The sequence below is a fragment of the Ambystoma mexicanum genome, chromosome 2p, assembly GCF_040938575.1.
Source record: "Ambystoma mexicanum isolate Mex_15411 chromosome 2p, UKY_AmexF1_1, whole genome shotgun sequence".
NCBI lineage: Eukaryota > Metazoa > Chordata > Amphibia > Caudata > Ambystomatidae > Ambystoma > Ambystoma mexicanum.
In genome coordinates, this window is record NC_090923.1 from 500,897,209 (window position 1) to 500,914,439 (window position 17,231).

General features: G+C 42.9%; 1 protein-coding gene across 1 annotated transcript in view; it reads left to right on the forward strand.

Moving 5' to 3' along the window:
- SLC6A1 (solute carrier family 6 member 1) overlaps positions 1-17,231 on the forward strand; it is a 733,048-nt gene that overhangs the window by 524,520 nt on the left and 191,297 nt on the right. Inside the window, exon 10 of the mRNA XM_069643915.1 lies at positions 10,010-10,122. Coding sequence (XP_069500016.1) covers positions 10,010-10,122 — 113 coding nt within the window. The remainder of the gene's footprint in view (positions 1-10,009; positions 10,123-17,231) is intronic.

The window sequence follows — 17,231 nt, forward strand, 5'->3', positions numbered from 1 at the left end:
GTCAACCATGTTAGTTTAAACGGCACCTGCCACATGGTTGAACAAAAATCTGACCAAGTAGAATTTCACTTCCAGAATAGCCGAATTCCAGACGTGACAGTAATAGCAGTAGGACAAGAGACTGGTGGTGGAGGGTCCTCTCTATTTCTGAAAATCAACCTTCCTGCCAGTCTAAAGTGGTATTCCACGCTGGAAGGAAACACTTTGAAATTCTATACCAATCCACAATCTGAAACTCCCACTCCTATAGTCCAGAAAGATGTGAAATCAGCTCAAAGCCTGGCTGATATTCAGCAAATTGGAGAGCAGTTGTTCATCCCTGTTCAGTTAAATGATGGGAAGGACTCTGTTCTCGCTCGAGTGTGTGTGAACAACGGTAAGAGCTTCATCAGTGAAGCCATGTTTCGCCAACTCCCAAAAGATCCAGCCATTCCCACCTTCAAACTGATAGACAAATGGGAAATGGACCTGGAAGCACCTAATTCCAAACATCTCCTGCCAAGCAGGTGTATGCTCAAAATCTCCATTGGCAACAAGAGCATAGTCCACAATTGTTGGGTCGTGCGAGACGTCCCTGCCGCCTTTTACTTAGGCAGTGACATTCTCAATCGCTTTGCCATTAGTTTGGACCTAATAAACTTCAAAGCTTGGTCCCGATTAGCGGATAATCCCATGGGCTTTGATGATCCAGAAAAAGCATTTAGGTCAGCTCAATTGCTACCTTATGCAGTTGAAATTCAGGTTAAAGAGGAAGTCACCATCCCAGAAAGGACCCGACAATTCTCCCTGGAAGTGAAAGTTAAAAGGGGACAAGAGTTGAAAAACCCTGATGCTTACATACATCTAAATGCTTCTTTCCAACAGCAAGGGTTGGGGGTAAACCCAACTCCATTAGTCAACATAGAACATGACACCATTCTAATAGAGGTGGATAACAGCGACTTAAAGAGTATTACTCTAGCCGCAGGCACCATTATTGGAATGGCGGTTGATGACCGACATTTCTCCATTGATCTTGTAAATGAACTATTAGGACCAATCCCCAAGGACTGTGTTGACAGTGACAGTGATGACAACGCAACACCAGACAGGATTTTTACCCGGCATGGGGGGAACTTCCTGGTGTACACTTCCTGCCCCTATGGTAAGGAAGATGTGACCTGTGACTTCAGGAGGGATGAGGTGATTTTCCAGGTCCATGAGGGCTGCCTTTCCCACCTGAAGCCTCCGGTCCAAATCAGCACTCTGACCAGGGACTTCTCCACCCAGCTGGAGGAGGCCGCGGAGATAGCCAAACCAGAAGTCTTTCCAGGCTTCAGGCAGATGGTGGAAGAGAGAGTCAACCTAGCTGATGCCTGTGTGACTCTGGAACAAAAGCAAAAGTTGAAACAAGTTTTCTTGGATTTCCAAGATCTCTTTGCGGTAGACTCATATGACTGTGGTCGCACCGACATCCACACCACAACAATCCCCACGGACCCTGGCATGACTCCAGTGTTTGTGAAGCAATATCGCTTGCCTCTCGCATCCATGGAGTCCCTTACTGAAATAATTAAGAACCTTGAGTCCCGGGGAATAATCCGTCCAGTCCACAGCACCTTCAATAATCCGGTGCTGGGGATATTGAAGCCAAACGGCCAGTGGAGACTCTGCGCTGACCTCAGGGAGCTCAACAAACGGGTCCACACTTCCCGATGGCCTCTTCCCTACATTGACCAAGGGCTGGCCCAGATTCAGGGGTCACAGGTATTCACTGCAATAGACCTGACCAATGGATACTGGACCGTGCCTGTCAGTAGGGAGGACCAATACAAGCTGGCTTTTACCTTTGGGGGCCAGCAGTACACATGGACCCGGACTCCCTTCGGATACCTTAACTCCGGTAATGAGTTCAATATTTTCCTACATAAGGCCATGCCCGACCTGGGTACGAGGGGTAACCTGGCTTATGTAGATGATGTCCTCATCAAAAGTTCATCTGTGGAGGAACACATAGCAGAGATCCGTTATGTTCTGACACAGTTGAGGGCCGCCGGAGCAAAACTTTCCTTTCAGAAAGCACAGTGGTGTAGAACCCGTGTTAATTTCTTGGGGCATGAGATTACTCCTCAGGGTCTCTGTCCCCAGGAAAAGAAAGTGGAAGCACTTCAGAAACTGAAAGACCCCACAACTCTGCGGGAACTAAGGAGCCTCCTTGGACTGACTAATTACAGCAGAAAGTTCATTGAGGGCTACGCAGAGATCACCAGACCCCTGATTCATCTCCTGAAGGGGGGGGTCAAGTGGGAATGGGGTCCAGAACAAGCCGAGGCAGTAAAACAACTCAAAAGAAGCCTCTCACAAGCACCTTGCCTAGCTTACCCTGTCAGAAACAAGGAGTTCTTCCTGGAGACGGGGTTCTCTAATACGTGCTTGACGGCAGTATTATATCAAAAGCATGACAAGGTCAATAAAGTAATCTCCTATGCGAGCAAAACTTTATCCTCTGTGGAGGAAAAATTCAACGATTGTGAGAAGGCACTCCTGGCAACGGTGTGGGCATTGAAGAATTACCGCCCGTTTATCCAGGGGGAACACATCATAGTGGAGACTCCACACCAGCCTCTGCAATATCTCCAAAGTGACAGAATCCGGGCCGGAAATGTGAGTAATTCCCGAATTACTTCCTGGATTCTGTCAATGCAAGGCTTTCCTGTGGAGGTCAGATATGGCCAAAACAAGAAGAGTCCCCTCGCGCAAGGTCTGGCTGACTTGCATGATTGTGCCAGAGAAAACTGTCTCGAGGACGAAAGTCTAAAAATCAAGGACAACATGGAGGCATACCTTAATTCCCCACACAAAGTCTTTGAAGAAGACAAGTGTGAGGGAATGCCCACTGTGTATGTGGATGGATGCTCTTACCATGTTGACAACGACGGGGAGAAAGAACTGGTGGCTGGCGTAGGGAATGCATGGGTGAATGAGTCCCCAGAACCCTCCGCTGGATACAAAATTGGTCCCCGAAGTAGTCAGGTGGCAGAATTGATGGCTGTGCATCATGCCATCCTCACTGCTGTCCAGCATCAACTCCACGAACTGGTCATAATCACAGATTCGGATTATGTACGGAACGGGTTCGTGGAGCACCTGGTTAATTGGAAAACCAGAGGCATGTTATGTGCTAACAACAAACCCTTGAAACATGGGAAGTTGATCCAAAACATTGATGATCTGGTCACCTCGAATGAGATGACCATCTATTGGAAAAAGATCAAGGGTCATTCCAAAGTAGAGGGACCAGACAAAACTGGAAATGACTTAGCTGATCAGCTGGCCAAAACCGGAGCCGTCCAAGGGGATCTAATTGAGATTGAGTCCCTGTTGGGGGAAATCCAGGTCACTGCCATCACTAGGTCCCAGACAAATGCTCACAACGACCTTTCAATTGCACAATGGAGTAAGGAGACCCCTGATGCTGATTTGATTACCGCTCAGAAGGGGGATCCAATTATTGGTAAATTTTACCAGCACCTTGAGGACCCTGAGAACTTTCCCCTGACGGATACCGATTACATTGGGAAAGAGGACCTAAGAGTGTTGATGAAATGTCCAAAAATGTTCCGGATCCAAGACGGTTTGCTGGTAAGGAAATCCAAAGCTGGCCACGATCAGTGGGTGGTTCCTACCTCATTCCGAAGCCTGATGTTAAGTCACGCCCATGATGCGGCCACCGCCGGTCATAGGGGGTTTCACACAACATTGGAAATCTTAAGAGAGGTTGCATACTGGCCACACATGGGCCAGGACCTCAACCAATATTTGAAGGGTTGTCTTGTGTGTGCACAATTTCAGCCATCATCCCTCACGCACCGGGCGCCTTTACAAAAGAGGGGAATGACACTGCCATGGTCAGATTTACAAATCGACTTTGTAGGCCCTGTGATTCGCTCGGCTAGGGGGAATAAGTACATGTTGACTGTGACATGCTTGTTTACCAAGTGGGTGGAATGTCTCCCAGCCCCAAACTGCAAGGCAGAAACGGCAGCTGCCTTGATGATTAACCACATCTTTTCCCGTTTTGGTCTACCTCAAAGGATTGAGTCAGACAGAGGTAGCCACTTCACCAGTGAAGTAATGACAAAGATGTGGGAGATACTGGGGGTCAAGAGAAAGCTGCATATTGCTTATAGACCAGCTTCTTCTGGGGCAGTAGAGAGATATAACCGGACAATTGTGAGCATATTAAAGAAGTTTGTGGCAGATTCTGGGCCAAGTTGGGATATCCGATTACCTCTGGTCCTAATGGCCATCAGATCTACCCCTTCATCTGCAACCAAAATGTCACCATTTGAGTTGATGACTGGGCGCAAGATGGTGCTTCCGCAGCATTTGCTCTACAGGACCCAAGAGCAGACACTGATAAATGCCTCCACTACTCATGAGTATGTAGAGAATTTAAGGAAACACCTCCAACATGCTTTTGCTTATGCTCAGCGGAATCTAGAAAGATCGACTGATAGCATGAAGACCCATTATGACCTGAAAACTTCCAGGAAGGAATATCAGGTGGGAGACCGGGTCTATCTATACAACTTCCAAAGGAACCAGGCCAAGCAGCGCAAATTTTTGCCTACATGGAAGGGACCCTTTGAGATCGTCGATAAGATCTCCCCTGTGGCCTACAAGATCCGCATCCCCAAAGGTGGTTCGGCAGAGGGGGAAGACAAGTGGGTCCACATAAACCAGTTGAAGTGTTGCCATCCCAGGCACACTCTGCAACAACTGGAGGAATCCTCTGGAATCCTAGCGGGTACTGTATCAGACTAATTCAGTTCCAATCATAAAACATACCACATCTAGTCTCTAACATACTGGGATTTACATGAAACTGTCTCTAGTGATACTGTTTTTTTTTCAAAATAAGAATGTAATGTTTCGTTATGATGAAATGCATGTGCCGCCCCACTATCTCAACAGTGGTGGAAAAAAAAATTGTCTATGAGTAGATATTGCCGCTCTTCCTTTATCATCCTAGGAGAGATGAAACCATGAAGGATGACCAAGAAGGACGATCCGGAGACCGGGAGCAAAGACACAACGGGCCCGGGGTACCGCCCAATCTTCCCATCAGGACCGGCGAGGAGAACCGATCGATCAGTACCGGATGGAGAAGAAAACGCTGAACTGTGCCATCTACAGAAGAGGAAGAAGATTATGCGGACAGACCGGTGCGTGGGTCAAAACCCTTGGGCACGCGACTCCCCATCGACCCAAACTCAAAGTGCAGTCACGTGGGGGGGCTTGTAGGGTGTCCTGACCCACGTTTAAGCTATCCTGCTACAACATTTGGTGCTGTGGGCTTAGGAAATTCAAGATGGCGGAAAACCCACATGTGCGCCGAAATCCAGGAAAGCTGCGCAGTTTGTGCGCCCACCAAAATGGTTGCCTCACTTGCCACCCACCAGTGCGAGAATGAAAGGCCGGGTTGCCATGAGGGAAATGGGTTGCCAAAGGAAAAACAGTAGCGCCGGTTAGCTTCAAAGCGCTTTAAAACCACCATTGGACTACCCGCACAGTAGTCTGAAACCATTGGGAATGGCAATGCTGATTGCCAAATGCAACCTAGAATTGTGGGGAATTCATTTCTTAAATCCCAAAAATGGGTGCAGTACCAGTACTCACCACTATCCAAAAGCCGGCGTTTTAAAACCACTCTGTGTGTTTCTGAAGGCAAGTCAAAATGCCTATTTCAAACCTTGCAACATGTGCAAAATATTCACTGAACACCAGCAGACATTTGGCAGAATGGAGTTTTGTGTGCCTACAAAATCTGGGAAATGAAGAGCCCAAAAACAATGCTTATAACAAAAATGCTATGGAGTCAGCAGCTTAAGCCTAACTGCAACTGGATTTAAAACCACCAAAATCGAAAATGTTAAATTAAATGAGTGACCTATGTTTGGTGTCACATGCCTTTGTAACTGTTGAAATGTCATAGTTTTGCACTTAGAATCAGCATTCTAGCTGCATGTGTAAAATTACAAGTTATTTTAAAAGCAACAAAAAGTTAGCTGAAGGTCTGGCTTAAGGAACTTGATTTTGCCTAGCAACTACCCATCAGGAGTGAAACTTGAGTCACCACTGTGTTCCCAGGCCAACCTTCCTTTTGCTGCCCAGGCTAAGGATATGCCATCTATCTGATAATTGAATTATCTGTGCTCTGCAAGAGAGTGAACAAAGCCCTCTTCACTCAGGCAAAGGTTTTTATTACCGCAGTCGTAAATTGTAGCTTCCTCTTGGCAGGAGCTGGGAGGAGCACTGCCTGTGAGAGCAAGCTGGCTTGGCAGAACTGGAAAGAACCAGAAATTCAACCTTGTGCTGAGGGTAAACCACACCCCTTTGGAGCCAGAACATAACTTTAAAAAGATGAATAATTCATAGTGCGGACATGTGAAAATTTTATAAATGATACCATAATTCTTGTGATTTTTCTGCCCACAGTTTAAGACGTGGTAGGAACCGGTGGTATGTTCGGGGAGGTTTTAGCGGAAAAGTGGATATTACTCTAAATGTGTGCATGTTAAAAATCTGAAACTTCATCAGTTAATGTCCCTACCCCCTGCACACATGTATGTAAAGTTGGGTCCATGTCGGAAATTGAAAAAGCAGTTAAAAAGTGAAATATGTGCCAGTTCTGAATGCAAGCTCCCAGGAAGAGCAGAGTTTGAACAGGGGATACCTCCTGTGATGCATGATGGGTGCATATGATTTTAAAACAATATGTACCTCTGCAAATATGTATTTGTTTCAAATCTAGATTTGTGTGTAAGTTGACAGGAGGAGTGGACTTTCTGCAGGCTGTAAAATGACATCAATCTGACTCACAGTTCAGTTTGCCAATCAAGCGGAGGAATGGAAGTTTGACCAATTAGAAGCTGAGAGAGAGGTAGGGTCAGTGATGCTAGAACACACCCACATTCTAAACACATAAAAGCAGACAGACAGGACAGATAGGGACTTTTCCAAATCCATTTGCAGCGGGACGCTCTGCCGGAAAAATCCATACTTACCTCCATCAACCTCCAGAAAGCCAAACTAGAGACTTCAATCTATCCAGGACTAAGAGACCAGACCAGAGAGACCCAGACCAGCAGAGAGAGTGACCCAGATCACTGTGAAGTGCAGAGGCCAGACCAGACCAGACCAGAGCCCAGTCCAAAACCCTGACCAGATCCATGGCGAGGCCCATTTCACTCAAGAATATAGTGTGAGTACATAGCAAACTGTGTAGAACCAAGCTTTTAGTTTAAATTCATCTAATTCAATCTATTTAACCTAAGTAGAACTGCTTGATAGCTCCAAATCTGTCACCTGTCATTCTTGCTGCAAAAAATTTGTCACTTGTCATTTTGAAAAAGTGTGCGTTTAAAATTTACAAAACCAAAAACGACCTTTACTAAATCGCTCATATCTCCGCGACCGTTTGAGCTAGAGACTTGCAATAACTTTTATTTGAAAGCTTAGAATCGTAGCTTTGAATCGCACCAAGAACCGCATTCCTACCCCTTATAGTTTTACCGCAATCGCGGAACACGCATCCGCGAATTTTACCGCGATTTGCAATTTCTTCACTTGTAAAAACTGCTGCTGTTTGCCTGATTTCATTTGCCAGAAATTCGTTTAACCTGCTAACTATCCCTGCATCATTGCTAGTGTGAGCCTGGACTAATATTAACTAGATACCACTCACCCTGAACCTCTGAAAGGGAATTAAAAGCGTTTCCAGCATATTTCTCATTCATTGCCAGCACATATCAAAGCAATTTGGGCCTGTGATTTCAAAACTCCTATCTGTTTTCGGTTGTCTAAGCTTGCTGGGATTGAACTGAATCACATTTGATTGCATTTCTGAGAACTGTGTGTTTTCCTTCCATTTCCTTGCCTTGCATAAAGGGGGGGAGGGAATAGCCAGAGAAAAGTGATTACATTGTTTTGTTGAAATCATATTGAGTATTTTCTGTACTGCATTCATTGAATATTGCATCCACCTGAGCTTACATAAAGCATCCTCTACCACATTATACTTTTGTTCCTATTTACCAGTGTGCTACCTTATCCATTCATGTCAACTCATTAGTGATTATAAGAAGTGTGCTAGTGCCAGATTCTCCGTTGTTGATCTTTATCATATCAGATTAAGTGTGCTATTCAATTATTAATTTATTATAAAGTGGGATATATATACCTATTGTTTAAATTATCAAATAAACCTTTTAACTTGCAAAACAGAACTACTTCTTGGCTCAGTGGGGTCAGGGGGATTCCAAGAGAGGGGTGTTATATAAGGGTAGTCATCCAGAACGCATGAACTGGACCTAAAGATATATCAATAAGGGTTTTCATTCAGTATTCTATACTAGGCGTTAACTTAGCTGTAGTGCTGAATTGAATCCTCTTACAATGCGTTGTTTCTGTCTAAAAACTCACTCTATTTAATAAACAATTGCATATGTGATTATGCTATTGTTTGAATATAATGCCTGACTGGAGCATTGCTGTCTAATTAGGAAGGAACTGTGCTTACCTGCCAAAGGAGTTACTGTCTTTCTCTGGGCTGTTCTGGTATACATTTCTATGACTCACGTAGTCACAATTCTCATTCGGAAACCTCCACAGACTAGTCAAATGCTGCAGAAGTATGCCAGTTTAATAATAAATGGGCTTTTAAAGCAACACAAATGTGTCAATCTACAAGAACGCAACCATTCTGCAAGGTTTGTCTAAGGCCAATCCATTTTAATCATCTCTTTACACATAAGATTGTGTAAATAAACTAATGAAAATATAATTCATGTGAGGATGGTACCGAATTTCTTAAAATGTCACTTGCAATCAGGACAGGAGCGACAGGTTTCTATCTCTGTGTTTATAATTACTATTAGCACTCTTGGGCTGGAGAAGCAACCAATCAGGTTGATTGGATCACAGTGTGCATCCCACGATTTCAGCCCAGCTTCTCTTGCCATCGTCTCCCTAGCGTCCAGCCCCTTCCCTTCCCCTCGGATGTCCGGCCCCTTCCCATCCCCAGCCACACTTACCTGATTCCATCGGCAGTGTCAGTGGGCGCTGCTGCTGCTGGTCCATGTCCCTTCTGGCTGCCATGGAAATGGAAGAGTGACTCTGTTGTGAAGGGACCTGGTGTTAAGGCCCTCAATTTGCTCCGGCCTATAATTTGGGCCCCAGGACACTACCAGCTGGTGAAGCCCCCTGAACGAGTATTCATGTGTTTGACAGCCATGATTTATGAACTGAGGTATGCTAATGAATATTTTCCATTATATTAGCTTTGTAAATTGTAGATCCCAGCTTGTCGATAAGTACAATAGTTGCATAAATAACATGTGGTACCACCTCTTTTTAATATTTGTAATTACTTGTTTGAATCAACTAAGGTATTGTACATTCTTTGCATCTTCTAAAAGGACGAAGTGACAGAGGAACACAGCGGGTACCACATGAATGAACTTGGAGCAGGAACATTAACACCATAGAATGTTTCCCATTTAATACCTCAAGCATATTTTGGAAATAATTTGAAGAAAATTGAGCGGTTTAGAAAATGTACTTCAAAATACACATTTCAGCAATGGACCAAGAATATTTTTTAAATACATAATGTAGTGGATTTTACTATTTAGAATAAAAGATTTAAACATTATTTTACCCTAACGATGTGCGTATAGTACTAGTTAAAGGAAAGGAATTAGCAAGCAAATTAAACACTCATGATAACCACTCTTCACACAGTAATGTGGTCATCCTGACCTCTGTTTTATTCATTATGTTGTTTTTCATGGGGGTTAAGATAGTGAGAAGTGGAGAGGTCAAATGGGATGAGTTGGGATGTATGAAAAAAAAAGATTCTTTGTCATTGTGATTCCCTGTTTTTTATTCTGTTCAGTCAAAATGATGTAATCATATTCAGATGTGTATGCCCTTATAATATCTCCTTTCATGTTTCCCCATTAAGGTCCTGGACTGGCATTCTTAGCATATCCTGAAGCTGTGACGCAATTGCCCATTTCACCACTTTGGGCAATACTATTCTTCTCAATGCTGCTCATGCTTGGAATTGACAGCCAGGTAATATATAATCCATATTATTCTAAATTATGCTACTGCCTGAAATATGTTTCATAAACGTTGCTTCCAGAAGACAAATATACGAATTAGACCATGTGTATTATAGTTGATACATTTGATCTTACGAATATAACTTAACTGTCCATGGGCAGGAATATGTGGGAGAACATTATGGGTACGGGGCTTGTGGGACAGAACACAGGGGTGCATATTACAGGACAAATAAATGAAAGTCAGCCTAGGTGAACTTTAATTGTTGAATGTTCATCTCGTGTGTTTTTCCATTTCAGTGCAGTTGTCTTACAGCATTTTACTGTTTTCTACAGCTTGTGAGAACTAGAATAAACTTTGAAAATAAAAAATGTTATCCTTTGATTTGCCAAATTTATGAAAACAAAACTGTGCTTTACAGAGCTATGTTAAAAGAGAAATTAAGCAGACTTTCCATATGAGCTTCATGTTCATCACAGTACATATTTCACTATTTTAAAGCCAGCCCTGGTTGCTCAGGCTCGCGGTGTCTGAATGGGCAGGCCTGTCTTTCCAGCTGCATGGCAGTTTGTGCTACTTGCCTTTGATCAAGCGCCTCATACATAAACGAGGTCCATGAACGTGCAAAGAGTGTTCCATTCCTTTGTTAGTGGGAGACTTTGAAATGTTGTGTGACTCCTTTGATTAAACAAAATTGGCTTTTTACTTCCTGTTTTTATTCTATCAAATTAGACAACACTTTGAACAGTTCTTTATGCCACTGCGCTTTGTGACATGAAGACATTGTGTTCGCATTGCTTGCCCTCATTGCTTTTGTAGGTACGTGTATCACATTAGTTTGAATGATAGTATTGTTCATGTCTGATTATGTGTAGGAACATGGCTGTAGTGTGTAGTGGTCACACTGTTCTATGATAGCCTCCGACTAGGAAGAACATCATGTAACAATCATGGTATGTAAACACTCTCCTTTAAATATAAAGCCAGCAGAGTAAATAAGTGACATCTGAAGGACAGTTACGTTCAGGGTTGTGGTTAGTTTCATGAACTTCATCCATGAAGTAGAAGGTGGGGTGCTGCTACATTGCTACCACCGGTGGTTGCTGACATATCAAACATATTGTTTGTAATTCGCCATTTTGAATTGCAAAAAGGGGAAGATAAAACAAGCACGCTGCCCCTTCCTCCTAACCACCACTAAACCTAGAACTATACGTGCAAAGAAATAAGATAATAATTCATAGGATTTTAAGAGATTTCTGAAGGAGCAAATATTAGAAATTCCAGTTCTTTAAAGGTCGGGTCTACCATAGAAAACTAGAACATTTTTACTCAGCAGTAAGGCATCAACTGTTCATGAGATTGGCATGTGAACCTATCACTGTTATTATTGGCTGATTGGCAATACGTGGCTGGCACAGCCTTAAAGGATGCTGTTCATCATTCACCACTAGGTGGCACTTTCACATTCAACTAGGGATTGATGCACCTTGTGAGAAGGAAGAGAGTATAGTGTAGATCTCCTTTCAAATATAGGCATTCAGGCCCCCATGGTTTTGCTCTAGCATCCTTGAACAGAGGGGTTCACACTTGATTGGTCTATCTCTGATAGAACCATGGTTAGAGCCTGGTAAATGCTTCATCAACGAGGTATCTGCCGAGGCTCCACCAGCTGGTCTGCATGCCTTTGATTCAACACTCTCCTGCTACCCAGGACCCCACACCCTCTAATCATGGACATTACATCTGCATCCATCTTGGGACAAATTAAAATGACTGTCCGTAACTCACAACAGCTCCCCAGAGATGGGGACTCCAAATAGTTCAATGTTTATTTAATTTTGAATTTCTGATCAATCAATATCGAAAAATGAAGAAAACAAAAAGAACCTGTGCATGTCACTGCATTCGGCTCATCTGCGATAGGGAAAGCCACACTTGTGGAAAATGAAAGGTCGCAAGATTGAGATTATTAAACATTACCACAAATATTCTATTACTACAGCATTTTGGTATACACATATCACGTGAGAAGCTTTGGACTACCACTCCCATTATTATTTTCTATTGAATATCATAGTTAGGGCTTATAGGAGTTGTAGTTAAACGCATTAGGGGCATACATATTCTTGAAGGTGTGCATTATGCCTCCTTCATTCCCAAAACTGCTATACAGTAAAGAAAAATCTCAAACACCTACAGTAGTGTGTCTCAGGTGGCGTCAGTAACTTCAATACTTCGAAAGATGGTTCAAGGAATTTTATTTTCGAAAGTTCAATTTTACAATTCTGGTCATGGCATAGGTCAGAATGCAGGCAAGGTCCACTAATGGGCTTCTCTCTCTCAACCTCCAACCCAGGTATGCCTAAAGCTTAGATTTTCCCACATATAATTGGTAGCACCAACTATCTCCTGCTACTCAGCGTTGAGGGCCTAAATGCAAAAATCTGGATCCATCGGGTTCTCCCTGGGGTTCTGTCAAGCCTAAAGGGTCCCTACCCTCACATGTCCCAGGTTTCATTATTAGGAAATTATGATTTGTCTTGTGCATGCAAGAGATACCCTGCTCCGTTTCTGAAACACAACTTCCATCTCTCTCTTTTTTCTGATCTCACTACTCTTTCTGCCTCTACTATCTCTCAATCCTCTCCCTTCTCTGCCTTTTCTCACACCCTCTGATCTTCTTCCTCTCCTCCATTTCGTTTCTGTCCATCAGATGTTCGAAACACTCTGGATGTCTCCTTTCTGTTTAGCAAGAAGAAAAGAAAACAGTCCATTCCATTTCTTTTCTCAAATCAATTCCCCTGTTTCTGGTCCGGGTATTCTTGGCTGCACCCAGGTGCACTCTTGGAGTTGAGGACCTGGTAAAAACAAAAGACTGCTCTGCCCAGAAACAGTACTAGGAGGGACTGTATGACAGAGGATGCTACTTACATTAACATTCCAGGCTTTCGAGGGGGTTTCAGGGACAGGTAACCCACACCTTCCACTCACAACTCTGGGGCAGGGCTGGTTTGGGCATTTGCTGTGGTAGTCTCCCTGCACCATATCCGGAGGGGTCCCTGTTCCACCCTGACAGCGTCCAGTAACAGACAGTGTCGCAATGGCTACTTCCACAGTTCACAGACACATAGTTAGTGTAGAAAGGTATATCTTATCAGAATGAGTTTGGGATGAAGATTAACAGGTACATGTGCTTTTATTTTCAACAGGATCGATGTATCTCATATTGGGAGATGCAAGAGTAAAACAGTTAGTACATGCCATTGGTGGGCATTGTAATTCCTTATTATAGATAATACACATATACATTATACAAGGGAACCCTTAATTCGTTTTGTGTTCAGTACAGATGACCCTTACATGGTAACAAAATGCATTATAACAGGCAATATTTACAATGAATAATACGGGTTTTCTGGATCGTTGTGGGGCATTGTGTCACTCTACAAAAGGAATATAACAGTGACAAGTCAACCTTACTCTGTGTGCCATGCATGCACGTCATAATTAAACGGGTTCAATAGTAGTATCTGAACTGAGAAGTGGGTACAGTGAAAACACTTTGAGAGGCAGTCGGATAGACTCAAGCAGTGTTAGTGAACTAGTATTCTACAAGGGCAAGTTATTTTAGTGTGCTCATGCACTTGACAGCAGCACACTAAAGATTCTGTAAAGTGTCATTGGGTTTGACCTAGAGCAGTCCATATCATGGGTTTGATTATCATGCAGGATTTGGGAGTTGCTGACACAATTAATATATGTCCTAACAAAGTACTCTGAGTAAACAATCACTAGTTAGGGTACACACTTCAACAATCAGACTCAAACTCATCTTCTTTAATGGGTAAATAGAAATCCCCCATTGGAAAAGTGCAAGTCCACTCCTTTGCAAGAGAAATAAGGCCAGATGTCACCAGCAGGAGGTCAACACAAGCCACATGCTAGAAGGACTTGACACTGTGATACATCAGACACATAATGAGCTCATCACGCATGACATTGCACTCAACAGAGATCGGGGTACAGAGAATTGAGAACAGAACAGACCAAATTAGCTGTTAAATATTGCTGGCACTGGTCTTGCTGCAGTTTTCAATTCTGATGATTATTACTATTTTATTTACAAAATGCAATGAAAGTGGTTGTCAAGGGGCTAAAAACCTTTAACAAGGAGGGACTATGTCCAATTTTCAAGTGAGCGCACATACTGTAACACCTCATCCTCCAAGCTATGAGGCTAATTGCCGCACCGAGCATAGCTATGCTCCGACCTGACATTGTACATGTTTTGTACTCCAGTAAATGTAAACAGATATATGCAATCAACATAATCAATATATTAAAACAAAGTCCAATTCAAAAAGGCAATAACGCAGATTACACCAAGCTCTCAAATGTGCTCTCTTTTCATTCGGCGGGCATCCAAACCGCTTCACAACCAACGCCATAATCTCATATTCCTTTGAACGATATAAAAGCTTCAACACAGACGAGCACATCCTTGTACATCACCACACCCTGTGGTTGGCCAAAACCATGTGCATGCGAAGCTTGGTTACTATCTAGTGAAAACCATAGAGCGAAAGAGAGAATAGTGAGGCCATTGGTTTATTGTTAGGCGGATCAGTTATGGAAAGGAATCCTCAGTACGAGTTCACTTGCCAAGAATGGATATTTCCATTGCCAATTAAAAATACTACATGTGCCAGTCAGAAAATGTTGCATTCAATAGACACACTGGACACAACTACACACATATCTGTGCCAAAATACTGAAACAGTGTGTGATTCATGATTGCACTCCCCACTGGAAAATAAAGTAAATCGAGAACCATATGCAAGTGAAAATCTCACTATTAAGCCAAGTCAAATCAAGAATTATTTGGCACTCATCCTTCAAAGCACAACATAAATATAATTTCATAAAAACACTTCTATAAGAAAAATTGTTACAGGCAAGCATTGGCAAATCAAAAAACATTGGTAAATCCTAAACCTAAGACATAAAAGCACTTAAAGCATACAGCAATATAGATGAAAAGGAAGAAGGTATGGTTAAGCTGATTCTCACCCCCCTCCATCCTCACAATCCGACAAAAATCTAACATTATATATTGCAAAAACAGCACAGTTGCCTACCCCTTAACAAATCTATATCTTAACTTCCAATCCCTCGAGGGCCATCCCAAGACGTATTGTATTTCCAAAACCAAGGTTTCCAGAATGTGCCTGACATCAGCCTCTTCAAGCAATGGTTTGAGGCATTTAGTCCCCGGGCGTGATAAACCAAACATACAAATAAAATCATTAGCAATGGTCTCTAAGAAAGAGAACCCACAGGGTCAGAAGTGTCCATGTTCCTCCCATTTCCCTCCATACCTCAAATGAGGTAGAGCGCTCCATCTAAATTTAGAATACAGCCTTCACATCGTAGGGCATATCACCAAGTGTAGGTATGAAAATCAGCATGTGGCTTAATGCAGGACTTGTCCAGTACCTGACTTTCTGCGCATTAACAGGAATACGCCTTCTGTTACCTAATACGTCTTCTCTCTAGTTCGTTTTTGTCATACGATATCAAATGCATCAGCAAAATATCAGCCTATCTTTTGAGGGGGTTGAACCAATGCAGCCTGCAAGTAGACTTCAATTGTCTAGCCTCCTCTAAGTGCATTTTAAAAACTAACTGTTTTGTCGCTGTTAGTCAAGTTATCAGGAGCCTTAGGGATACAACTTGTTGAATAGATTGACCCTTCTGTTTTGCCCTCCCTAGGATGGAGGAAGCGCTGACTAGAACTGGAAGAAGGGACACATGTTGTTTTAATGTCTAAAGAGAGCCATTAGTTTAATCCCACAGCTCCCTAGCATAGGCATTAACACATTTCCCATTGAAATTAGTACCAATTTTAAATGATCGTCCATGAGATTAAAAACACCAAATGTGTTCTGTGCGAGATAACAAAATGCAAGTGTGGCTCACATGATGAAGGTAAACTCTATGCAATCATGACACACTATTTGATTTAAGTGAACTGGACTTATTCTGTAATATGTAGGTGGACTGGTGTTAGGCAGACTCAAAAGGGGCCATCAGAATGAAAAAGAAAAAAGATGGTATTTTGAATAGTAGCAATATATGGGTTACATATGTAAACAAACAGTCTGTGGAAAATAATGCAATATGGAAATCCACCTCATCACAAACTATTTCAGCACTAAAACACACACAGGCTGGCTTTGCATGAAGGAAAGGCCTGGAGACAAGCTAAAGTCCCATTTGAAGCATTATGTCTGAAATACTAATATGCCTAAAAATACATCACAGGGCCTGCGGTAGTGGCCCTGTCGTTATGATTAAGTTGCTCATCTCATAGAAAGAGTACTTTTTGGGGTCAGCTTATAACTTTGGTCTCTCCCCCAATCCCCCAGAATGATTTTGTGATGTTTGGAGTGGTTTCGTCCAGGGAGGGTAAAGTTATAGAGGGGGGTCCCAACATTTTGAAATCCTCATGGACACAATGAAAAGAAAATGGTGCTTGCGCCTGCAGCCCAAATCACTGAACGGATATTCACCAAACTTGCACGAGGATCAGCAGCTTGGTCCCAAAAGCATGCTTTTGCATATTTGGTGTAAATCCATCCAGTAGATTTTTTTAAATAGCCAAAAAGTAGGTCAAAATAAATGTATGATATCTGGGTCCAGTCTGCGTGCTCAGTTCCCAATTTGGAGTCCGTGGAAACCCCATGACCAATCAGATAGCAGCTTGATGATCGCAGACAACATACATGCTTGCTAATTGGTGAATTAAAACCATGAGCTGCGTCAGATTCTTTGAAACAGTCGCCATGTTGGATTTGCGGACACCAGCCATAGTCCACGGACAACATGTGAGGAATAAGCCTAGAAAACACATTTTGGGTTATTTTATGGCCGATAAGGGCCTGGAAATGGTGATGGAGTGGATTAAATTTGATATGGATCTGTTTTTATAGGTGAATTAAAGCGTTGCAGGTGCTGAGTCCGCAGACACTGTGGTAGTCTGCGGACCCGCTCATGCCATCTGGGTCTTTTAAGGATGTCTGGCATGGAAAGAGGACATTGTGGGACTAACCAA